The following is a 26,216-nucleotide window of genomic DNA, read 5'->3' as shown; positions in this document are numbered from 1 at the left end:
GGGCAGCATATCAGTACCCATCCCAAGTATACACACGGACTTTGGACTCCCATAGAACAATGTGAGGTGCACTCTCACCCAAACTCTTGGGGAAGGGTCTAGGCCCTGCCCTATGTGAAATGACAGACTATGCACACCCCCATGGAGGGCCTCACCCTCCCTGGGGAAATGAGGGGACAATGGGGGGGGGAGGGCTCGGGAGGAAGGGAGGGAATGGGAGAGGGACCTGGAACTGACTTGTGAAGCAACCTTGTTTCTTATCCAAATTTAAACTGGAAAATAAAATTAAAAAAAAAATAAAACAAGGAAAAAAACATTGGCAAAAAACAAAACAAAACAAAACAAAAAAAATCCGAAAAAAAATTATAATTGTCATCATTTCCCACTTAGGTGATTGCTCACAGTCGGTATCAAAATTCCAAAAGAATTTCCATCTTTTTCAGCATGCAAGATGAAATTGAGACAGAAGAGATTATCAAGGGCATTTTCAAACAAGGCAAGATCTGCTTCTTCCCTCGGTACCAGTTCCAGAGTAATCACATGGACATGGTGAGATTAACATCACCTGAAGAGATCTCTTTACTTCCCAAAACATCCTGGAATATTCATCAACCCGCTGAGGGAGATGTTCGGGAGGAGGCCTTGTCCACTGGTAAGGCATCATTTCTCACCTCAGAACACTTACCTAGATGCATCCTATTTCATCTGATTTTGGATGCTAAGTGTGGTCAGGCTTGGCTAGTTTGGGAGAATTAATGTCTTTGAATGTTTGGTAATTTCATCAGATATTTTCCTTGCCAACTCCTCACACCCTGTGTGTATGTGTGTGTAAGACAGGGTCTCACTATGTAGTCAAGTCTGGCTTCCACCTCTCAAACTCCTGCCTCTTCAGTGCTGAGCCCATAGGCATACACTACCTCTCTGACTTCTCCCAGATAGTTTCATCTATTTTATGTCATATCTATTGTATGTATAGGAAGATAAGGACTCACACTGTATCTGAGAAGACAGCAATTTTGTACTAGTGAAGTATCCCAACTTGTACTATATATCAAATGTAAGTATTAAATAAAAAGATATTGAGTATTGAAAACATTTAAGTTCAGGGGTTGGTCTTGAAAAATGTGCGTTCTCAATACCTGTTTATTCACTTTCATCCTCTGCTCTTTATTCACACCATGTTTGTGGCCTTGGTGGCTTTTGCTCCCATGACACTTGCAATCCAAGTTGCAGTGGAATGGAGTATGACACTGTAGATTCTCTCAGTCGTGGTATGAGATAGAGATCCCTGCTGTTGTTGGAGGAAATGTCTGAGCAGGCAGGCTCGTTGTTCCTTACCTCCTAACATCACATCCTCCGGGTGCAGTTTCACTTGCTTCAGCAGTTTAGAATGCAGCGAGTTTGGTGCTAAAGCATCAGTCAAGCTTCACAGGGCCTGAGACCAGCTGACTGGAGCTCAGATTGTCTTTGCCACAGCCTTTGTGGTCTATGCATCTTCCTGGTTGGCTTACGTTATCTCAGTTTAGAAGGCAGTAAGCTTGTGTGCCCTCAGTTGCAATGACAAGTTCACGTAAGGCATTCTTGTTTCACATAATAACCCAGCTTGTAAATGAAATAGAGGGGCTGTTTTTTAAATCTTTACTGGATTTAAGGTGACACCTGCCTAGACAATTTGATCAACTGGGAGTCCTTCCATTGAGAATTTATAGTCCTATTAAACCTTAATCAATTTGGCTTAAGCACAACTGGGATAATACTGGTACAGAAACTGAAGACTGCACAGAACAACTGGTCTTAAATGTCTCTGGGTTAGTGTCCTTAGGAGTCAGTTTGTCTTTGTTGTGATTCTCTTCGTATCTGTGATGGCTTTGTGTCTGCTATGGCCCATGGCAGCTTGGACTTAGACATCACCTTTTCTGCTGGAAATTCTAGCAGAAAAGAGCACGTTTCTAACAGTCTCAATAAAATTCTGGTCCTAAATCTCATTGCCCCTATTGGTCATCTCTGAATTAACCACTATGGCTAGACATGGAATTGATTTACTGGCTCAGGCCTGGGTTGAACATGATCATTTCTGACTGATTTTCTTTGTTCAGGGAAAGGACCTACAGCCACCTCTCCAGCCCTCCTCAGTCACTGAGCTGAATTGTGGGGCTGAAGTGAGAGCGACATGTGCTGTTCTGGAACAAAAGAGAATGGATAAGATAATGTCAAAAGTCAAACTCTCCTATACTATTAGCCATTTCTGAGGTCCCAGAGAACAGACTATTGCCTATAACTTTTAGTGATAGTTTTACTGTTTGAATTTTTTTTGAGACTCTTAAGAATTCATGTCTGTGTAAGAGTACCCAAGACACAACTTAAATAGGTGGCTGCAATGATTTTACAGTGCTCCACTGTGACACTTTACAGTAATTAAAGAGGCCCCATCAAGGGCAAGGTCTTTGACTCTACTCCTCAAGGTTGAGCAGCTCAGTGCTTTGGGTGAGGCAGAATCAGTTCATTGAGAGTAATTCACATTTATTTGTCCCATTTCCTTCTTTACTAGGACTGTGTAGAACCTACAAAATTATGGTGAAAACTGTGGGCATGGGTTTCATCGATGTCTTTGTGTATAATATATATAATATATATTATATATTATGATATATGATATATATTGAGAACTTTATTATAGAATACTTGCAAGAAAAAAATACCACAAAGTCATGATATCCTTAACAGTAGATCAAAGAAATTTGAATTGTATCACAAAAAATTTGAAAATGTTCTATCTTATTTATTTATTTATTTATTTATTTGAGATGGTGTGGTGATTTGAAAGAAAGTGCCCCCTAAAGGGAGTGGCACTGTTAGGAGGTGTGACTTTGTTGGAGTAGGTGTGGCCTTATTGGAGGAACTGCGTCACTGTAGACGTGGGCTTTGAGATCTCATATATGCTCAGGCCCCACACCCATGTCTCAGACCACTTTCTATTGCCTGTGCAAGATGTAGAACTCTCAGCTACCTCTTCAGCACCACATCTGCCTGTGTGCTGCCATGTTCTACCATAATGATATGGACTGAACCTCTGGAAGTGTAAGCCTCCTTTATAAGAGTTGCTGTGGTCATGGTGTCTCTTCGCAGCAATAGAAACTCCAACTAAGACAGAAGTTACTTCACTGTGCAGCCCAGGCTGGCCTTGAATTCACAATCCACCTGCCTCAGCCTTCAATGGTTATAGACCTACATAGCCATCTGTCTGGTAACTATTTATTAAGCACTTAATCCAATGTTGTCACCTTCCTAATGAAGTTCCTCATGGTGTGCTGACCCCAACCATAGAATTATTTCCATTGCTGCTTCATAATTGTAACTTTGCTATTTTTTTAATTATATTTTTATTCATTTTATGTATGCTTTGCCAATTTTTTTCTTTTTTTTTCTTTTTTTTTAATTTTAAATAGCTTGTTTTACATGTCAATCCCAGTTCCCTCTCCCTCCCCTCCTCCCGCACTCCCCTTCCACCCTCCCTCCCACCCTATTGCCAAATCCTTCCATATAGGGGATGTCTAGAGTCTATCATTTTACTCTTGGTAGGGTCAAGGCACTCCCCTAAGAGTCCAGGCTGAGAGAGCATCTCTCTTTGTGCTATAGGCACATGAAGACAGATTGTATACCAGGGATAGACACTGATCCACAGCTCAGAGCCCCATAGGTTGTCCAGGCCTTCTCACTGACACTCACATTTGGGGGGTCCAGATCAGTCCCATTCTGGCCTCCCCCCTGTCGGTCTGGGGTCCAAGAGCACTCCCCTGTTCAGATCAGCTGTCTCTGCTGGTTTTGCCAGCCCATTCTTTGCCAATTTGCTCATCATTCCTCTCTCTCTGTCACTGGGTTCCTTGGGTTCAGTTCAGTGCTTAGTTGTGTGTTTGCCTCTGCTTCCATCAGTCCCAGGATGAAGGCTCCCGGATAGTTATAGACATCAAGTTCATTATCAGGAATGGGCATTCGAGGTGGTCCTTCCACTATTGCTTAGCTTGCCAATTGATGTTATACCTTTAGATCACTCGAGGTCACTCTGGTGCCTGATCTGTCTTCGATCCTATGATTCCCTCTTCCCCCTATTCTACCCCCACCCCCTCAACTTCCTGTTCCCCCATGACCAACTCCCTTCCTCTTTACCCCTTCTATTCTTCCCAGGTCCCACTACCCCCCTCGCCCTGTTCCCCATCCATTCAGAGGATCTTGTCTCCATCCTCTTCTCTTGGGTACTATGCATATATGCATATCTTTTAGGTTCTTTCCTGTTTCCCAGACTCTCTATCTATGGAAGTGCAGACTGGCACTATCCTGATCCATATCTAAAATCCATATATGAGTGAGTACATACCATGTTTGTCTTTTTGCGACTGGGTTACCTCACTCAGGATGGTTTCTTCCAGTGCTATCCATTTCCCTGCGAATTTCAAGATTCCATTGTTTTTTTCTGCTGAGTAATACTCCATTGTGTAAATGTACCACATTTTCTCTATCCACTCTTCAGTTGAGGGGCATCTAGGTTGCTTCCAGGTTCTGGCTATTACAAACAATGCTGCTATGAACATAGTGGAGCAGATGCCCTTGTTGTATGAACCTGCCTCATTTGGATAAATGCCTAAGAGTGGAATTGATGGGTCTAGTGGTAGATTAATTCCCATTTTCCTGAGGAATCTCCATACTGATTTCCAAAGAGGCTGTATGAGTTGGCATTCCCACCAGCAGTGGAGGAGTGTTCCTCTCTCTCCACATCCCCTCCAGCATAAATTGTCTTCGGTGTTTTTGACATTCTGACAGGAGTAAGATGGTATCTCAGAGTTGTTTTGATTTGCATTTCCCTGATGGCTAAGGATGTTGAGCACTTTCTTAAGTGTCTCTTGGCCATTTTAGCCTCCTCTACTGAGAATTCTCTATTTAGCTCTGTACCCCACCTTTCAAGTGGATCCTTTGGTGTTTTGGAGACTTGTTTCTTGAGTTCTTTGTAAATTTTGGAGATTAGCCCTCTGTCAGATGTACGGTTAGTGAATATCTTTTCCCATTCTGTGGCCTGCCTTTTTGTCTTTTTGATTGTGTCCTTTGCCTTACAGAAGCTTTTTAGTTTCAGAAGGTCCCATTTGTTAATTGTTGATCTTAGTGCCTGTGCCACTGGTGTTATGTTTAGGAAGTGGTCTCCTGTACCAACTCGTTGAAGAGTATCTCCCACTTTCTCTTCTAAAAGTTTCAATGTGGCTGGATGTATGTTGAGATCTTTGATCCATTTGGACTTAAGTTTTGTACAAGGCGATAAACATGGATCTATCTGCAGTCTTCTGCATACCAGTACCCAGTTATGCCAGCACCATTTGTTGAAGATGCTTTCTTTTTTCCACTGTACAGTTTTAGCTTCTTTGTCAAAAGTCAGGTGTTCATAGGTGTGTGGGTTAAAATTAGGGCTTTCGATTCGGTTCCATTGGTCTACCTGCCTATTTTTGTGCCAATACCAAGCTGTTTTCAGGACTATAGCTCTATAATAGAGCTTGAAGTCAGGTATGGTGATGCCTTCTGAAGTTCCTTTATTGTATAGGGATGTTTTGGCTATCCTGGGCCTTTTGTTTTTCCATATAAAGTTGATTAATGTTCTTTCCAGGTCCTTGAAGAATTGTGATGGAATTTTGATAGGGATTGCATTGAATCTATAGACTGCTTTTGGCAAGATTGCCATTTTTATTATGTTGATCCTACCAATCCAAGAGCATGGGAGATCTTTCCATTTTCTGGTATCTTCTTTGATTTCTTTCTTCAAAGACACAAAGTTCTTGATATACAGGTCTTTCACTTCCTTGGTTAACATTATCCCCAGATATTTGATGCTGTTTTTGGCTATTGTAAAAGGTGATGTTTCTCTGATTTCTTTCTCAGTCACTTCATCATCTGTATATAATAGGGCCACTGATTTTTTGAGTTTACCTTGTATCCTGCCACATTGCTGAAGGTGTTTATCAGCTCTAGGAGTAACCTTGCGGAGTTTTTTGGGTCACTTATGTAAACTATCATATCATCTGCAAATAATGAAAGTTTGACTTCTTCTTTTCCTATTTGTATCCCCTTTATCTCCTTTTGTTGTCTTATTGCTGTAGCTAGAACTTCAAGTACAATATTGAAGAGATATGGAGAGAGTGGACAGCCTTGTCTTGTTCCTGATTTTAGAGGAATTGCTTTGAGTTTCTCTCCATTTAGTTTGATGTTAGCTGTTGGTTTACTGTATATTGCTTTTATTATATTCAGGTACGTTCCTGTTATCCCTGATCTCTCTAGGACCTTTATCATGAAGGGGTGCTGGATTTTGTCAAAGGCTTTTTCAGCATCTAGTGAGATGATCATGTGGTTTTTCTTTCGCAGATTGTTAATATGGTGGATTACATTGATAGATTTTCTATTGTTGAACCATTCCTGCATTCCTGGAATGAAGCCTACTTGATCATGGTGGATGATTTTTCTGATGTGTTCTTGAATCCGGTTTGCAAGTATTTTATTGAGTATTTTTGCATCAATGTTCATGAGGGAAATTGGTCTATAGTTCTCTTTCTTAGTTGTGTCTTTGTGTGGCTTGGGTATCAAGGTAATTGTAGCCTCGTAGAAAGAGTTTGGCAGTGAGCCTCCTGCTTCTATAGTGTGGAATACTTTGACGAGTATTGGAATGAGCTCTTCTTTGAATTTCTGGTAGAATTCTGCACTGAAGCCATCTGGGCCTGGGCTTTTTTTGTTTGGGAGACTTTTGATGACTGCTTCTATTTCATTAGGGGTTATAGGTCTGTTTAGATTATTTATCTGTTCTTGATTTAGTTTTGGCAAGTGATATCTGTCCAGGAAATTGTCCATTTCCTTTAAATTTTCAAATTTTGTGGAGTACAGATTTTCAAAGTATGCCCTGATGATTCTCTTGATTTCCTCAGAGTCCGTTGTTATGTCCCCTTTCTCATCCCTGATTTGGTTAATTAGCATGTTCTCTCTCTGTCTTTTGGTTAGTTTGGACAGAGGTTTGTCTATTTTGTTGATTTTCTCAAAGAACCAACTCTTTGTTTCATTGATTCTTCTCAGTGTTTTCCTGGTTTCTACTTGATTGATTTCAGCCCTCAATTTGATTATTTTCTGGCGTCTGCTCCTCCTGGGGGAGTTTGCTTCTTTTTGTTCTAGACATTCAGCTGTGCTATTAATTCTCTAGTATGACTGTTCTCCAGTTTTTTCATGTGGGCACTTAGTGCTATACACTTTCCTCTCAGCACTGCTTTCAAAGTGTCCCATAAGTTTGTGTATGTTGTGTCTTCATTCTCATTGAAATCGAGGAAGTCTTTAATTTCTTTTTTTATTTGTTCCTTTACCCAGGGATGGTGCAATTGTGCATTGTTCAATCTCCATGAGTTTGTAGGGTTTCTGCGATTTGTGTTATTGTTGAATTCTAATGTTAATGCATGGTGGTCTGATAAGATGCAGGGGGTTATTCCAATTTTTTTGTATCTGTGGAGATTTGCTATGTTTCCTATTATGTGGTCAATTTTAGAGAAGGTTCCATGTGGTGCCGAGAAGAAGGTATATCCCTTTGTATTTGGGTGGAATGTTCTATAGATGTCTGTTAAACCCAGTTGGGTCATAACTTCTATTAATTCTTTTGTTTCTTTGTTAAGTTTCTGTCTGGAGGTCCTATCTAGCGGTGAGAGCGGAGTGTTGAAGTCTCCTACTATTAGTGTGTGAGATTTTATGTGCATTTTGAGCTTTAGTAATGTTTCTTTCACGAATGTAGGTACCTTTGTATTTGGGGCGTAGATATTTAAAATCGAGACTTCGTCTTGATGTATTTTTCCTTTGATGAAAATGAAGTGCCCTTCTTCATCTCTTTTGATTGATTTTAATTTGAAGCCTAATTTGTTAGATATTAGGATTGCTACGCCCGCTTGTTTCTTGGGGCCGTTTGATTGGAAGATCTTTTCCCAGCCCTTTACTCTGAGATAATGTCTGTCTTTGGTGTTGAGATGTGTTTCTTGTATGCAGCAGAAGGAAGGGTTCTGTCTTCGTATCCATTCTGCTAGTCTGTGTCTTTTTATAGGTAAGTTGAGGCCATTGACATTGAGGGATATTAATGACCATTGATTGGTGATCCTTGTTTGCGCTTGATTTATTGTTAGTGAAGTTATTTTGTGTAGTTTCTCCTCCCTTTTTCTTTTAGTGTTTTGTAAAGTATGATTCTATATTGCCTGTGTCTTTGTGAATGTAGTTATCTTCCTTGGCTCTAGGTTTTCCTTCTAGCATTTTCTGTAGAGCTGGATTCATGGATACGTATTGTTTAAATCTGGCTTTGTCATGGAATATTTTGTTTTCTCCATCTATGGTAATTGAGAGCTTTGCTGGATATAGTAGTCTGGGCTGGCATCCTTGTTCCCTTAGCGTTTGTAGGATATCTGACCAGGATCTTCTGGCTTTCATCGTTTCCATTGAGAAGTCAGGTGTAATTCGGATAGGTCTGCCTTTATATGTTACTTGGCCTTTTTCTTTAGCTGCTCTTAATATTTTCTCTTTGCTCTGTAGGTTTGATGTTTTGATTATTATATGGCGAGGTGACTTCTTTTTCTGGTAAAGCCTATTTGGTGTTCTGTAAGATTCTTGTACTTTCATAGGCATATCTTTCTTTAGGTTAGGGAAGTTTTCTTCTATGATTTTGTTGAATATGTTTTCTGTACCTTTAAGTTGAAGTTCTTCACCTTCTTCTATACCTATTATTCTCAGGTTTGGCTTCTTCACGGTGTCCCATATTTCCTGAATATTTTGTGTTAAGGATTTGTTGGTTTTGAGATTTTCTTTGGTTGACGATGCTATGTCCTCTAATGAGTCTTCAACACCTGAGATTCTCTCTTCTATCTCTTGTATTCTATTGGTGATGCTTGCATCTGTAATTCCAGACCGTTTACCGAGCTTTTCTATTTCCAGCATCCCTTCATTCTGTGTTTTCTTTATCGTTTCTATTTCAGCTTTCAATCCTTCAACTGTTTGAGCTGTTTCCTTAATTTTCTTGGTTGTTTTTTCTTGGTGCTCTTTAGATTCCTTGAGAGATTTGTTTATTTCTTGAAATTTTTCCCCCATTTCATGGATTTTTTGTTTGTTTTTTCTTCTATTTCTTTAAGGGATTTCCTCATTTCTTCTTTGAGGCTCTCCATCATCTTCATGAAATAATTTTTAAGGTCTGTCTCCTCTTCTTCATCTATGTAGTGCTTTTCAGGTCTTGCTGGTGTTGGATCCCTAGATTCTGGTGGGGTCGTGTTGGTGTTTCTATTGCTGAGTGATCTCTTATTCTGTCTTCTTCCCATCTCTTCTTCCAGTGGGTGCTGGTGGGGGCTTTCTGTTTCCACTGGTCTCCTTCCTTACTGCAGCTGAAGCTGAAGCTGGCCTCGCTGGGGTTGGGGTCTTGGAGGGGCTGATCTCTTTCCTGAAGCTGGCTCACTGGGTTGGGGTCTTGGAGGGGCTGATCTCTTTCCTGTGTGGGCGGCTCTTCTGAAGCTGGGCTGGCTGGGTTGGAGTCTTGGAGGCGCTGATCTCTTTCCTGTGTGGGCAGCTCTTCTGGAAGCCGGGAGCGGCCCCGAAGATGGAGGGGGATGGGTGATGGGCGGGTGGTCTCAGCCGGGGACCCAATCTCACCTGAAGCTGGGCTGGCTGGGTTGGGGTCTTGGAGGGGCCTGTGTGGGCGGTTCTTCTGGAAGCCGGGAGCAGCCCCGAAGATGGAGGGGGATGGGTGATTGGCGGGTGGTCCCAGCCGGGGACCCAATCTCACCTGAAGCTGGGCTCGCTGGGTTGGGGTCTTGGAGGGGCTGATCTCTTTCCTGTGTGGGCAGCTCTTCTAGAAGCCGGGAGAGGCCCCGAAGATGGGGGGATGGGTGATGGGCGGGTGGTCCCAGCCGGGGACCCAATCTCACCTGAAGCTGGGCTCGCTGGGTTGGGGTCTTGGAGGGGCCTGTGTGGGCGGTTCTTCTGGAAGCCGGGAGCAGCCCCGAAGATGGAGGGGGATGGGTGATGGGCGGGTGGTCCCAGCCGGGACCCAATCTCACCTGAAGCTGGGCTCGCTGGGTTGGGGTCTTGGAGGGGCTGATCTCTTTCCTGTGTGGGCGGCTCTTCTGGAAGCCGGGAGCGGCCCCGAAGGTGGAGGGGGATGGGTGATGGGCGGGTGGTCCCAGTCGGGGAGCCAATCTCACCTGAAGCTGGGCTGGCTGGGTTGGGGTCTTGGAGGGGCTGATCTCTTTCCTGTGTGGGTGGCTCTTCTGGAAGCCGGGAGAGGCCCCGAAGATGGAGGGGGATGGGTGATGGGCGGATGGTCCCAGCCGGGGACCCAATCTCACCTGAAGCTGGGCTGGCTGGGTTGGGGTCTTGGAGGGGCTGATCTCTTTCCTGTGTGGGCGGCTCTTCTAGAAGCCGGGAGCGGCCCCGAAGATGGGGGGGATGGGTCGTAACTTTGCTATTTTATGAACTGTAATATAAATATCTGATATGCCAACCCTGTGAAAGGGTCATTTGACCCTAAAGGGGGTCACTACCCACAGGCTGAGAATGACTGAATGTGTGTGAGCAGTGTGGTGGAGACCTAGTTCCCATAGTAGTGGCGTTAACTGGCCTGTTGTTCTCACAGAGGCAGGTTTTGCTTGCATGTTGTCATAGTTCCTCTTCTTTGAGCTGTCCTGTTCAGCTTTGTGTTAAACAGCAAGATGTCCCACCACGCCTTAATTCTACATTTCTAAATGTATTCTTTTTATTGTATTTCTGTTTGTAGCTAGCTTGTACCCATAAAATTACCCTTGTCTCTCCTTCTTAACCATCCAATTATCAAGTATTACCAGGATTTTCTTTGTAATGTATTTGTATGCAGTGCATATGTGTGGTATGTGTGTGGACAGGTGTGTGTATCATGTGTTGGAGTAGAAGCCAAGGGAGTGTGTTGCCTGTCCTACTCTATTGCTTCCTTACTGCTTTGCCGTGGTCCCTCACTGAGCCTGGAACTAGGCTGACATCCAGCAAGCGAGATTTTTAAAGTAATGAAATGTCAGTAAATTAAAGTTTGCCTTCACCTCTGATGATCTTAACAGATACTGATTCTTTTCCATGGGGTACTGAAGCCTACTCTATATGCTTTTCTTTAAATATTCCTGCAAATGGCACCTTACCTCAACCACATAGCATCACTCTACCTATGGAAGTCGTTTTCATTGCCTAGAAAATAACTCTAGATTCTATGGCAAGGAAGAAGAAAAGAGGGGTTTTATATTTCCCCCATCCTTAGTTTTGGGGAAGGTGTCTGCCTTCATTCATCTGCTTACCTCGACTGAATGTCACCTTTTTTCTCTGACTGCTGGAGGCTTTCATCTTTCGTTTGTGGGGAGTGGGAAATAGAGTCTATATAACCTACCCTAGTCTTGAACTTGCCATATTGTCCAGATTGGCCCTGTACTTATAATCTTAAGCATCAGCTTCCAGAGCTGAGACTGGCTGAGAACCACTCTGCCCAGGTCCCGCTCAAATCCCAACCATTGTTGTAGCCTTAACCTTATGGATTTCTGATTCTTTGTTTCTACCTAGAAAACACTTTGATTTCAGGTGTGTACAACTATTCCTTGTTTATGCCATTCTGGGGATCAAACTCAGGTCTTGTCTTCATGCATACCAGGCAAGCACTCTTCTAACTGGGGTACCAGCTCAATATTTTTTAAAAAAGAATATTAGTTGTTGTCATGAAGTACTAACTGTATATGGCGTTTATTGAATGATCTCTTCTTCTGGTAAAGTCACAGCTGGGTTTTATTCCTAACATGGTATGATAGGCAAGCAATTAATGATACCTAACTCAGTGGTTCTGAACCTTCCTAACTCTTCAACCCTTTAATACAGTTCCTCTTGTGTGGTGGTTTCCCCCAACCATAAGTTATTTTTGTTGCTATTTCATAAATATAATTTTTCTACTGTTATGAACCATAATATAAATGTCTGATATGTAAAATATCTGATATGTGACCCTGTGAAGGTATCATTCAACCTCCAGTTTGGCTGGACTAACTCTATAGAACATTGAAAACATCTGTGCTTTGTTCAATAGATTTAGTTTCTTAACTTCTTGCTGGTCAGTACGCTGAGGGGTTAAGGATGTAGAGGGCCAAGTGTCCAGTGGATAGGTGGGCTGGGGAGTATCAGCGTTGGTAAAGGTGAGGTGAAGGAAGAAAGGACTGGTCAGGGATTAGCTGAGGGAAACACAGGCCTTGAGCATTCAGAGCCAGGGCCAGGGACTATAAGAAATTCCTCATGTGGACAGGGATGTGGAGGGCACAGGTGATGCCCAGCTCTTCTTCCCTCCCCAGGGATCATCCTTTCCTTTCCTGTTCTCTCTCTTACTATCTCCTTTGTCCCTATGTTTTCCTCAACTCCTTGCTTTTCCCCTTCATCTCCTTATTATCTGTGCATTACCTACTCTTCTTACAAATCATTCAAGCAATCAATAGTTTTGTCTTTGTTATTACCTTGATATTAGTCTGTAATTATTTCCTGATTCCTTATTCATTTATTTTCATTCCTCCCTGTATATTAATACAAAGGTAATAATAGTTAACATTTTGATATAAAATGTTTTGATCTCATTGTTATCTGATTTATCTTAATAGTATTAAGTGTTTCATTGACCCAAACAGTATTGAACATTATTAAATGTCCTAAACATTTTCTTATGTATTCCCCTTGAGTAAGAGAATATTGTCACAAATACTTTAGAACTTTTGGAATTTATTAAAAATTTCTTTGCAGGTTAATATAGTTGATTGCTGCAGTCTGGTTAGTAATGGCATTGGAGTATAAAAACAGTAATCTTGTAAAGCACAGTTTAAACATGGAAGGGGCTTATTTATTACATGTTTTTATGCAATGAGAATAGAATTTCAATGGCATGTGATTGTTGACATTGGCCTCTCAGTTTAAGGTTGAAGAGAGTGTGGGCTACCATTTTCTTGGCAGCACTTTCCTACTTGTGCAATGGCTTCTGCAGGTCCAGCCATCATATCTGTAGTGAGCAAGAAGGAAAACAGAGCTGATGGCAAAGAGTGAATGTTAGCTGCCCCTACTGCAAGAAGCTTTTCTGGAAATCCTTACATCTCATTGGCTTTAACTATAACAAACCTAAAAATAAGGGGATTCAGGACTTTTCGGTTATTTATTTATTTTTATACAGATTATAGGATGATATTGTGTCAGTAGACAACAGTTCCTATCAGCCAGAGTTCTGTCACTTGCAAAAAACCCTGCGTGTTTTCTCTAGGGGACAAAGTAAGCTTTATGGCTGTATATTCAGGAGAATTTTATTCTGGGCTTATAAATGACATCACCTAAACTGGCAGCAGCCACAGGAGGAAGAAGACACAGCCTTGTTGTGGCTCTGCCTGAGGATTTATTCTCAGAGATCTCCACTCCAGTGAAGCCAGTACTCTTGACTTCATCACACATACGATTTAGAGGATGAACAGTTTGAAACAGAGTTGGAGTTTATTAGAAAAGTTTTTAATATACAGTTAAGCACTAATATTGAGAGAGTAGGGCGGAGAGGAAGAAGGGGAAGGAAGTCATAAACAAACAGACTCACTTAGGAAAATGATAACCCACCCCCAAGTATGGACATGGACATCCAAATGGAGAGTTGCCCTTAATGTATTAGGATAGCTGTGTAAACATTCTGGTGGTTTTTAAAGTTACATTATTCCAGGTCTAGAAAGATGACTCTGTGTTAAGAGCAGGTATTACTCTTGTAGAAGACCTGAGCTCAGTTTCCAGGTTCAGTTTCAGGCAGTTCCAGCTCCAAAGGGTCCAGCTCCCTCTGCTGGCCTACACAGGCATCTGTACTCACATGCACATACCCACACAAAATCAAAAATTGTAAAATAAATCTTTAAAGTTAACTTTTCAGTATTCAAAGAATTTAGAGAGTAAGTAAAGATGTTTTGGTATATTTGGTCCCCTGTCAGAAACTTTTTTTTTCTTTTGTAAATAAAATGGTTTCTGAGGTACAATGAACCTCAGAATTACTGGCTGATAAGATAAAGGGAAAAGTAGGTCCAAAGAGTCAACAGAATTTTTAGCATAGTACTCTCCACGTGTCCATGTCCCCTTAACCTTGCTTCTACACATTTTCATTAGTGTATTGTTAAATGTATTTTAACCAGTTTATACTTATTACTATTTTATGTGGATTTCCTCCTTTTTATATAAGGGATGTGTGTACATTCAGTGAGAGGAAGCGAGAGGGAGATAAAGTGGTGTGTGTGTGTGTGTGTGTGTGTGTGTGTGTGTGTGTGTGTTAGTTTTTCGGTTGTGATTACACATGTGCATCACAGCTGGTTATTCTTATATTTTAAAGTGATTACTTCTATTTTATAGCAAATCATAGCAGCATAGACTCTAATTTTCAAATAGGATCAGGAGTCTCTGAAAGAATTTCAAAAATTATTACAATCTTAAATTACTTCTCAAGTTTGGTGAAAATAAACACTGAAGCTTTGATAGCGTAAGATGTGTATCCTTGCTGAACTGTTTTCAAAGCGCGGTATGGGAATTTTAGTTTTCACGATTGTGTCTTAGATGAATTGCATACTCTTCTCCAAGTCCAGCAGATGTCAGTGTTTCACAGAAGTATTAGTCTGAAGCAGTGACTTTGTTCACTTTTCTACGTCCCTTAGTCAATTAATAGTGCAGTGGGAATCACTCAAGTGTGAGTCAGCTAGAGCCCATCCAAGGCAATCTTCTACCTTTCATAGGGAACAGGCCTCTGTGGGAAACTGTCCCGCGCTACCGTCTCGCCAGCAAGAATGACGCAGAACACTCAGATCCTTCTGCAGTAAAGCTTTAATGCATCTTGAGAGATAGATGATCAGCTTCTTAGAGGGAGACCCCAAGCTAAGAAACCCAGCCCCTTATATAAGCCTAGGAGCTCCGAGTGAGACGTGTAGAGCCGGGATTGGTGGTTTGCACATCACCCCAGATGACGCCACGGGAGAGGCACAGCTTAAACGGTTAACTCCAACTGACAGCAGATGTCAGCGCCATCTTCTAACGGTTAACTCCAACTGACAGCAGATGTCAGCGCCATCTTCTAACGGCAATAGCGATAGCGAGGGCGGCTCCTCACATCTCCCCCTATTCATTTATTTTTGAAGCAATAGGACACCCACAACTTTGGAGTGGAGATAGAGGTCAAATCCCCATGTGCAAATTCGGAACATGTACAAAGCTCCTCTCCAGGGTCTTATCCCCAGAGAGAGCCCTGACCAGTCCGATGTCGTTTTCTGGGGGAAGGAGATCATGACATAGAACCTTCATGCAAGATGACTTATCTCCCAGGAGAAAGTCGTTATACCGCAGACCTCTCCTGTGCAGTGCTTAGCCTTGCAACTCCTTGGGCTGCTGAAGCCTACCCACTCTATCCCGTGCAATGAGACTAGCCTCGTGGGGTGCAAGAGCTGGGAGGCCAGCGACCTATTGCTTTAACATGGTTAACCAAATGTCAGGGGAGGCTCCGTGTTCTAAGGCAGCAAGTGCTTGTGCCACCACCACTTTGTCTCTTTTGTTTGGGCTCTGAGCTTACACACCATCCAAAGCATCAACACTATTCCACAGCAGAGAACTAGGCTAAATGATCCTACCCCCACCCATTCCTTAAAATAAGAAAATGCAGATGAAATCCAGGAGGAGAGGCCTTCCATCAGAGAAAGATCCAGATGCTTCGAATTCACTTGCAGGATCGCCATTCTCAACTCACGGAGTGTCTGCTCAAACTCAAAAGTCCAATTCTGTAATAAATGTTGAGACAGAGCTTGTGACAGGTTAGCTGCTCTTGTAAAATTCTCATATTGTACTGAAGTGACACAAAGGCCAGGCAACTTTTGTTCACATCCCAATTGGGCCATCTGCCACAATATATCCAATTGTTCCTGAACCAAATTAATCTGTTGGTTTACCAACATCAGGCCTCCTTGTATCTGAGAATTGGCAGTGGCCTGTTTATCTAGGACCATGGTCACAGTGGCCTATAGTTCATTAATGGTTTGAGTTGTCTGCACAGTGGCAGAAAGTGCAAGGGCCGAGGCGGTAACCGAAGCAGTAACCGCGGCGGTGGCTATCAGGCCCACAATAATAGCAGAGATCCCAAAAATCTCGCTTTTCCCTAAACAAACTCAAATTACTTGGCGTCTCAACAGGAACTGGAACAAATCGAGGCATGCGCATTACCAAAGCAAAAGGGTGCTTAATAGCATCCCAGCATAATGCATAAAAACAATTCTAAGCAGAGCAATTTATTTCTTTCTGATTCTTACCTAAGGTATCATTACTCACAACCCAAATAAAGGGCAGCTGAATAATTAGTTCTCTTAAAAGGGGTATACTTAACATTGGAGGAGGACCAATCAGATGATCCATAGCTCTGTCCCTCACTCAGACTGTTGCCTAATGCCCCTTTCCAATCAAAAGTCCTGAAAACTCTGTATCTGAGGATCTAAAGGCAAAAAGGCAAGCCCCAACTCTCTATTAGTTGTGAAAAATCTAGGGAACACCTGGGCATTCTGCATCACTGGCATCGGTAGGGGAAGGTAGACATGATGGCCCACCGTAACTCTCCCATCATACTAGGAACCATCATCCCGAGTAGGAGAGTCTTCATCACCCACTTGGCCTCCATCCTTCTTATTCTGGAGTTGTGAAGGAGCTCTTCGAGTGAGTCTTTCAGGGATCCACAGGGGGTTTTCTTCCTCCTGTGGAAAAACACACACAGCTCCCCTGGATCTTATAAGAATAGGATCCAGGCCTTTCCAGAGATCAGTCAAGACATCTTTCCATTTTACCATTTCTTTTGGCCTATCAGGCTCTAAACTGTGGCGATCGGCCGCAGTGTGGCCTTGGGCATCAGAGTTCAAGAAATTAAGGGTAAAAAGTGCCATGGACACAGCAACTCTTGGTACCGAGGGTAGAACATCCTCAATACTCCCCTTTTGTTTAATCAGATATGATTTGAGTGTACGATGGGCACGTTCCACAATGCCCTGTCCTTGAGGGTTATAAGGTAGGCCAGTTAGATGGGTAACATCCATTTGCCGACAAAACTGTCGGAATTTTTGAGAGGTATATGCTGGTCCATTGTCTGTTTTTAAAATTCTGGGTTTTCCCCAAGCACTCCAGGCCTCAAGGCAATGTTGAATCACATATGAGGCCTTTTCCCCTGTTAGGGGTGTGGCGAACATTACGCCAGAACAGGTGTCAACAGAAACATGAACATATTGAAGCCTTCCAAAAGAGGGAATATGAGTAACATCCATCTGCCACATCTGCAATGGTCTAATCTCACCCTCCAGGAGATCGAAGAGGGGTTTTAGATCAGCAGATGGAATTTTTAAAAAGGGCCTCAACCAATTTATATCTCCCAGAAGTTTCTGAAAATCATTTAATGTTTGTAAGTGGTCTTTGCGAATTTCTATTTTCTGAGGAACTATATTTTTGGGAGTAATCATTGAGCCCAAAAAGAGGCCTGTATCTGCAATTTGAACCTTTTCTGAGGCAATCTCTAATCCCCACTGTTTTAATTCAGCCACCAGCATGGGAAAAGCCTTTTGTAAAACATCTAACTCTTTGTGACAAATAAGAATATCGTCCATATAATGGATAACGATTAAAGATGTAATTTGCTTCCTAATTGGCTCCAAAGCCTCCTGCACATACAGCTGACATATTGTTGGGCTATTGGCCATGCCTTGCGGCAGTACCTTCCACTGAAATCTCTTGTCTGGTTCCATATGATTAAGAGAAGGGATAGTGAAGGCAAACCTTGGTCTATCCCGTGGGTAAAGTGGAATAGAGAAGAAACAATCCTTAATATCTATAATAATAAGCTTCCAATCTTGAGGAAGTGCAGAAAGCAAAGGAAGTCCTCTTTGAACAGGGCCAAAAAGATGCATCTGATTGTTAATGGCCCGCAGGTCGTGGAGTAATCTCCACTTCCCAGATTTCTTCTTAATAACAAAATTTGGTGTATTCCATGGGGAGGTAGAAGGCTCTAGATGCCCCAGCCGTTCCTGTTCTTGCACTAATCTTGTGACAGCCTCTAATTTTTCAGAGGATAGAGGCCATTGAGAGACCCATAACGGCTCCTCTGTTTTCCATGGTATGGGTCGTGAAGCCTCAACGGCCCCTAAATAAAACCCAGTCCTTTTCTACCCCGATTTCCGTGTTGCGTAATGGGTGTTATTCTGCCTTGTTCTTGCCTACCCAAGCCTCTACCCTTTGTATACCCCATCTTTGCCATAATGGCTGATGCCTGGGGGAGTATTCATTAGTTAGGGTCATGCCCATGGCTTGTAACACATCCCGTCCCCATAAATTTACAGGGAGTGGCAACACATAGGGGGTAAAACATCCCTGTTTGCCCTCAGCATTCCGCCAGGTTAAGGCTGAGGCACTGATGGCAGGAGAGGACTGGTATCCAAGACCTTGTAGAGAATGAGATGAAACAACAGTGGGCCAAGACTTCGGCCACCAATGGAGTGAAATAATGCTTTTGTCTGCTCCCGTATCCATTATCCCTTCAAATTCTTTTCCATTAATTAACAATTTTATTGTAGGTCTCTCATTTAGGGGTATAGCCAGATAGGCTGAATCACTTCCAGAAGATCCCATAGCCCTTTTTTGTAAAGTGTAGGTTTCTCCATCCCCGAGGGAGGGCAGCAACACCAGTTGTGCAATTCTATCTCCCTGCTTTATAGAAAATACACCCCGAGGGCTAGAACAGAGAACTTGAATCTCCTCTTTATGATACGGGTCAACAATTCCAGGATATATAATGAGTCCCTGTAAAGTTAAGGAGCCACGGCCCAGAATAAGCCCAATGGTGGCAGGGGGCAAAGGTCCAGGGGAATGGACTGGGACCGGTTGAACATTCATTTGGGGCATGAGTAAGAAGTCGGAGACGGCACGCAAGTCCATTCCGGGGGTTCCTCGGAAACCTCTACTTCCTCTTGATTGCTTTCTGAAATTGGTTCCCATATTTCTGAGGGCCCTGGGACCATGGGCCCCGTGACCCGTTTTTTGATTGGGGTACCTTGGGTTCTTCAATAGGGGGCAGAAGCCTCCCTTTTACATCCCGGACTGACCTGCATTCGCTAGCCCTATGATAACCTTTACCAGAACGATGGCAAAGCTTCGATTCTCTTGTTCTTTCAGGGGCTTGACAATCTTTCTTAAGGTGCCCCATTCTCCCACAATTAAAACAAGCTTTTCGACTAGATAAATCTCTATACCTGTGCGTTTGTAAAATGGCGGCAGCTAGTCCTGCATTGGTTAGGGGTCCCCCAGCTCCCTGCACACTCTGAGCCAATCTTGTAAACCTTTGCTTTTGCGAGGGCGATAGCCGCTCGACATTCCTGGGTTGCTTGTTCATAGACAAGTTGCTCAATCAGGGGCATAGCTTGTTCTGAATCACCAAAGATGCGACTGGCGGCCTCTGTCATTCTGGCCACAAAGTCTGAAAATGGCTCTTGGGGTCCTTGGACAATCTTTGTAAGGTGTCCACTGGATTCTCCCCTTTTTGTGAGGGCCTTCCATGCTTTAATAGCGGCAGCCGACACCTGACCATAGACACCCCAGATGTAGTTGGTTTGATTAAGGGCATGTTGACCCTGACCTGTCAGCATTTCAAATGTCCACTGCCTCTGATTCTCATCTTCAGCCGTGGCATTAACTCTAGCTTGTGCCTGGGCTGCATCATACCAGAGAGCCTTCCATTCCATGTATTGTCCCATGTTGGGAAGCACTGCTTTCACTGTCGTCTGCCAGTCAGTGGGAGTCATGGCAAAATTAGCAAGCCTTTCCACCTGTAATGTGGTAAAGTTAGCATTGACCCCATAATTACGAACGGATTCGGCCAATTCTTTGATTTGATTGTAATCTACAGGGGTATGTACTCTTCCGCCTTCCGCATTCTCGAATACTGGAAAAGCTACTTGTATTTTTCTCCGTTCCTCTAAAGGTAAAAAGGAGTCAGTACCATTATTCAGCCGAAGCTCATACTGCAGAGGCGCTGAGGGGCGTGAGCCCGCCGGATTTATAGGTGGTGGTCTCACATTCATTTTTGTTTTCAGTGGCCGGTGTCTATCAGGGTGATATCTTTCTTCCTCATACCGTGCCACCTCCTCCTCTAGACCACCTTCTTCGCTAGAATACAGAGTGTCAGAATCAGAATTATCTAGCTCCAAGGCTTCTAGCTCTACTCTAGGGTATAGACTAGCTTCTGGCTTTTTCTTTTTCTTAGATTTGTTAGGGGGTGAATGATCACTCCCTTCTTTCTCTCCCCCTTTCTTAACTTCTTGGGGAGGGCCTTTTTTCTTAGACATGTCTTTCCTTTTGCGAGCTCCCATTCTCTCACTCCGTTCAGTTTCTGACATGCTATCCTGAACTTCCTCTAAGGTTCCCTGACTTTCTATTATAGCAGGGTGACAGGCCTCATCCTCCAAGCAGTTTTTAACTAGCTTCCAAATGGCTTTGGTACCTAAGTGGAGATCTCCTTCTGCATGCTTCCTGTCTAGTTCTTTACCTAGCTTGTTCCATGAGGCCACAGTGAGGGACCCGGAACAAGCATACCATGATGCCACTCTATCTACCTCCTTCACAAAATTTTGAAGTGTTTGTGGTGCAATTTTGAGATCTCTTTGTTTTAGCACAGTCTGTAGGGCAGTAACCACTGACTGTGACAACCCCATCGCGCTAGTGGCTTATCTAAAAAACGGCGCTCAACTCCGTTACCAGACTGACAGCACCAGACTGACAGCACCAGACTGACAGCACCAGACTGACAGCACCATTCTGTCAGCACCAGCCACGATGAAGGAGAAGGACAAACAGGACTAGCACCAAAACCTCCACTGACCCGTCCCACGGTGATGACAAACTAAGGCCAAAGTCGAGAAAGGGGGGTGTTCAGGATAAAGCATACCTCTCTGAACTTACGTCCCTGCAGTTCTGAATCCGCCCCGTCTTCCGAGGGGTCTCCCGCGGCGCCGGCGATGTTGAAGAGTTCCCGGGTTTCGGCACCAGATGTCCCGCGCTACCGTCTCGCCAGCAAGAACGACGCAGAACACTCGGATCCTTCTGCAGTAAAGCTTTAATGCATCTTGAGAGATAGATGATCAGCTTCTTAGAGGGAGACCCCAAGCTAAGAAACCCAGCCCCTTATATAAGCCTAGGAGCTCCGAGTGAGACGTGTAGAGCCGGGATTGGTGGTTTGCACATCACCCCAGATGACGCCACGGGAGAGGCACAGCTTAATCGGTTAACTCCAACTGACAGCAGATGTCAGCGCCATCTTCTAACGGTTAACTCCAACTGACAGCAGATGTCAGCGCCATCTTCTAACGGCAATAGCGATAGCGAGGGCGGCTCCTCACAGGAAACTATTCATCAAAGTCACAAAGTGAACGAACAGTGAAGCCCAGCCAGGTGGTTTTGTTTCTAAGACTTTCCATCCTCAGAAATTGATTAAAAATAGGTACCAAAATCATGGAAAACAACAATGTAAAATCCAGAATAAAAACCCCACTTTGCAGGAAAAAGAGACAAATGTTGTTCCATTTGTGTGGTTGTAGAGACAACAGTTCAGTTGGGAATGAATAAGATACTAGATTCTTAAACTGTATAATTAGGTGGAACCATCTGAAAACAGCTGGTTGAATATGGAATTACTGGATGTGAAAGTGACCTTTGAAAACCATTTTGTTCTTTATCTGATTCTTATGACACCAGTGTTATTACTTGTCTAATACCAGTAGAGTAACTCCCATATTCTCTCTGCACATAGCCTTATCCATTGCATTGAACCAAAATAATGCAAACCATTTAGTTCTACCTGTGTTGAAAACACTATTGAAGGATCTATTATCTTTTACATAAATGCATGGGATAATAGACAAACTATGGTATTTTCCTTCTGTGTTATGACTAGAAACAAACCAGAGCAAATAAAGGAACACTTACCCAAAGTCATAGAAAGGATGATGTCTATTTTAAGGAAATACTTCAACTTCAACCAGCCCACAACATCTTTTCAAAATGTAATTGCCAGGCTCTGGAAGGCTCTTCCTCATGTGATAAGTGCCCGCTCTACCCCTGCTGACCCAAATTCCCTTCAGGGGAACTCCTTTAAACTTCTAAGGTCTTGAAAGTGTCTTTAAAGGAGTCGTTGTCTGGTGGGCTACATGGGGGTACAAGTTACTGGGGTCTGATTACAAACCAGGGATTAGCCAGTGAGGACCTTCCCAAGCCTTCCTTCAGAGTGCTCGGGGAATGTGGGAGTGCTATGCAGGTTAATACTACATTTTCCTTAGGAGTGAGTTTGCTTATGTAGGAATATGTTAATGTAGCATTTTTAAATGCCAGGAATGGTTCTAGACTGTTTTCTGTGTAGTCCCCAAGATGCTTCCCACTTGCCTCAGGTTTTCTCCACCTTGCAGTGGAGTTTATTTTCCTTGGAGATTCAATTTGGCCTCCCATGGCCACTCATGTTCCCCTGGTTTTCCTGTCAAGCCGCCATGGGCTTTACTGGTTCTCTATGGAACTTAGTGGTTTCTTTCGTAGGCACTGGAGGCACTTTTCCACATGGTCGGCATATACGCCCCAGCTGGCTTGTTTTCCATCACTATGGTCACCTGAACACATGCCCAGTTCTCCAAATCTATGCTTTTCTTATTTCATTTGGATGTCACAGGCTATTGCTGTCCTTAATCCAGATCCCTGAAAGTGCTTTTCTTCTAGCACCTCCGTCCTTAATGTCATCTCCTGGACTTAACCCCTTTGCCAGTGGGATGCTATTATCTGCTTTCTGTTTATTGCCTTGGCACCTACATTGCTCCATCCCTATTATAGTTTAGGTGTTTCCTTACAGTCAACTTCTTGGGTGTGTTTTTAGTGGAGCAAGTTGTTAGCCCTTATTGGTACATACCTTTCCCATGCTCTTTGTAGTTCCTTGGGCAGAGCTGACTTGTATTTATCGAGTTAATAATGGCTGTTTATTGACTTGATTCCATTGAATTTCTGATAGAACATAAAACTTTGAGAATTGTTTTTTCTGCTTCCCCCTTCCTGTCAAACTAGTTTTAGGGTACATTATGGGTTTCAAGATAGAGTTTTTACCCACCAGACAAAGACATATTGAAGCAGAAAAGCAAGGCTAGTTGGAGTGAAAAAATCACCCTAATTCAGACCCAGCTGATACTGTTTCATAACCTTATATTACTTTAACTTAGGTTTTGTAGCAGTAGAAGTTGTTCTGGTGGCACAAGACTCACATCAGGTGAGCTATAAGGCTTCTTCTACTGTAAGTCTAGTTACATTTGCGGAGCCAGAAAGACTGTTGGGCTTTCAAGTGTCTGTTAAACACTTGGATAAAACAAGTGATGGAAGCCAGTTTCTATTTTTTGCTAAAGTCTTGAGGCTGAAGAAATGGGCAGGTCTATAACTGGTTAGGATAATGACTTTGTATGTTGATCATGTATAAAGTAAGATAGACAGCAAGAAGTTCAAAGACACTCTTACCCTGCACCTGGAAGAGATGTTCTTCATTACTCTGGAGCAGTGGTTTCTCAACCTTCCTAATGCTTCGAGCCTTTAGTACAGTTCCTCATGTTCTGGTGACCCCCAACCATGAGCTTATATTGTTGCTACTCCATAACTAATTTTGTTGCTGTTATGAATTGTACTGTAAGTATTTGTGTTCCCAATGGTCTTAAGTGAATCCTGTGACAGAGTCATTTGATTCCCTAAGGGATTGAGACTCACAGATTGAGAAACACTGCTTTAGAGTAAGCCACATTTTAATTAACTCATTAACGATGCTGGTAGCTCTCACATGCCAGGGAAACACTCTCCCAGCCAGGCCTCTAGCCCTTCTCTTCTTTCTTGTGCCACCTCTCCTATCGTATTTGTTTCTCTTTATTAAGGTAAAGAAGCATATAGTATAAATCCACAGCTTTCCATTCAGCAGGGTTAAGTTCATTGAGTTGTGCAATGGATCTCTGCCGGGCGATGGTGGTACACACCTTTAATACCAGTACTCTCACGAAGCAGAGGCAAGCAGATCTCTGTGATTTTGAGGCCACCTTGGTCTTCAGAAAGTTTCAGGGCAGCTAGAACTAAACAGAAAAACCCTGTCTCAAAAAAACAAAACCCAAAAAATTCATTTGGGGACCTGAAATTGCCCACTGAAAGATGACACACGCACCAGATGACCATCCCCACCCCCCATCCCACCCCAGACCTCCCACCTCCCCACCCCCGCTCCAGGTCCTAAGGAACCATGGTTCTCCTTTCCATTTCTGAGATTGACTGCTTTAGATACATATAAGTGGGGTTGTACAGTGTGGGAACACCAGACCTTGAGCAGAGACCCACTTCCCCTTCTGCAACGGGAGCATAAACCAGGTCGCTTGAGACCTGTAGTACTATTTTGAGGGCACTCTCTACGGAAGTGTCCCTCCCTACCACAGCTGAAACATGTTTTTTTCCCTCCCAGAGTAGGTCTTTCTTTCCCCACTTGGGGCCGAATGGCAGCAGCTAACACTTGGCCCTGGATGAAGTTCCCATCAATGTCCCTACAAATCCGGATATAGTCATTTAGACTTTTATTGCGATAGGGGCGAAGGGCTTCCTTACAATACTTATTTGCATTTTCAAATGCCATCTGCTTGATGACCGGCATCGCAGGCCCAATGCCCCCAAATATTCTTTCTGCTACCTGACTGAGACGGTCTACGAAGTCTTGAAAAGGTTCAGAGGGTCCTTGAAGGACTTTGGACAGATGATCCCCTCCTTCCTTGGAAGGCAATGCTTTCCAAGCCCCTTGGGCCGCGGCTGCCACTTGGGCATAAACTGCGATGTCATATTGCATTTGTAGCTGAATGGTGGCGTATTGACCACTCCCGGTAAGCATCTCCACATTTCTCTGGGGCTGTCTGGCCTGTGCATTTCTTTGGGCTGTCTGGCTGCATCTTTCCTGAAACTCACCTCTCCAAATCAAATAATCTCCCCCTGATAGAGTCGCTCGGCAAAGCTGCTGCCAATCACTAGGTGTCAAGTTAAAAGACGCAAAACATTTCCATTAAGGAAAGTGTAAAGGGAGCCTGTGCTCCATAATTTAAAGTTGCCTCTTTAAGTTGTTTTATCTCCTTAAAATTTAAAGGGTTATGACGCCGAATGACCTGTCCAGAATTGTTCGGATCTGGAACTTCCATTACTGGGGGCACCACCGGGCAGCATTGGACCCCTCCTCTGGGTCTTCCCTCCAGGTCCGAGAAAGACTGGGTTATCTCATAGGAGTCCCTTTTGTCAAAGTATGGGGAAGGGTTTCTCTCCCTGTCCTGTCTTTCCTTAAATCGAATCTTCTTTAGTTCTTTTTTAAGGGCCGCGATCTCAGCAAGTAACCGTTCCTTTTCAGACTGTGATGAGTCTGAGTCTGAGCTACTTCCATTTTCTATGTCTAATAGAGAAGGATATAACCGATTCTGACCGGAGTTCTTCTGTTTGGGTTGCGCCCGGAGATCTCTACCCGTTTTTTTGTTGTTACTAAGAGACTCCCCTTCATCCTCACTAACAATGGAGCCTCTAGTTTCAGTCAGGGTCCCTTCAGATGATTCATCATCACTCTCTGCCCCTGAACTCAAGGAGGCTTGAGTCTCAGTCTCTTGTAATTCTAAAAAAGCCTCTTTTGTGTCCTGAACTACCTGGCGGTGACGAACCTTATCTGTCAAAAGTGCTCCCCTCACTAATCTCCATAAAGAGAATGTCGTAGGGGGTAAGGACTCAGATCCCTCTTTTCGTAAAAGTCTATGAAGATCACGGCGAACCTCCTCCCAATCTGGAATATTTAAGTTTCCCCCAGTAATGAACCATGGACTGGCTCGTTCGATCGATTTTAGAAAGCCTTCTAGGGTTTTAGACTTGACTGCAGTCCCATGTTCTTTAAGTAACTTTTTTAGTTGATACTGCAATGATTCTAGCTTCCCGGAACTATTCCCCATAGTTTCTTAACCCCGTCCACTTACCTCACTTTCACGATCTTGGTAGGACCTCCAATTGTCGTGTCTGCTGCGCGGCCTGTGTCTGAGAATGTGCGGAGGGTGTCGGGA

General features: G+C 43.4%; 1 protein-coding gene across 1 annotated transcript in view; it reads left to right on the top strand.

Moving 5' to 3' along the window:
• Window positions 1-429: 429 nt before the first annotated feature.
• The window catches only part of LOC121137010 (5-formyltetrahydrofolate cyclo-ligase-like), a 35,758-nt gene continuing 9,971 nt past the window's right edge, over window positions 430-26,216 (top strand). Inside the window, exon 1 of the mRNA XM_040738769.1 lies at window positions 430-652. Coding sequence (XP_040594703.1) covers window positions 445-652 — 208 coding nt within the window. The 5' untranslated portion in view covers window positions 430-444. The remainder of the gene's footprint in view (window positions 653-26,216) is intronic.

Source organism: Mesocricetus auratus, unplaced genomic scaffold (genome assembly GCF_017639785.1).
Source record: "Mesocricetus auratus isolate SY011 unplaced genomic scaffold, BCM_Maur_2.0 Super-Scaffold_100676, whole genome shotgun sequence".
NCBI classification, from domain to species: Eukaryota; Metazoa; Chordata; class Mammalia; order Rodentia; family Cricetidae; genus Mesocricetus; species Mesocricetus auratus.
Note: the sequence above shows the minus strand (reverse complement) of the source record. Positions and strands in the feature narration are given on the sequence as shown.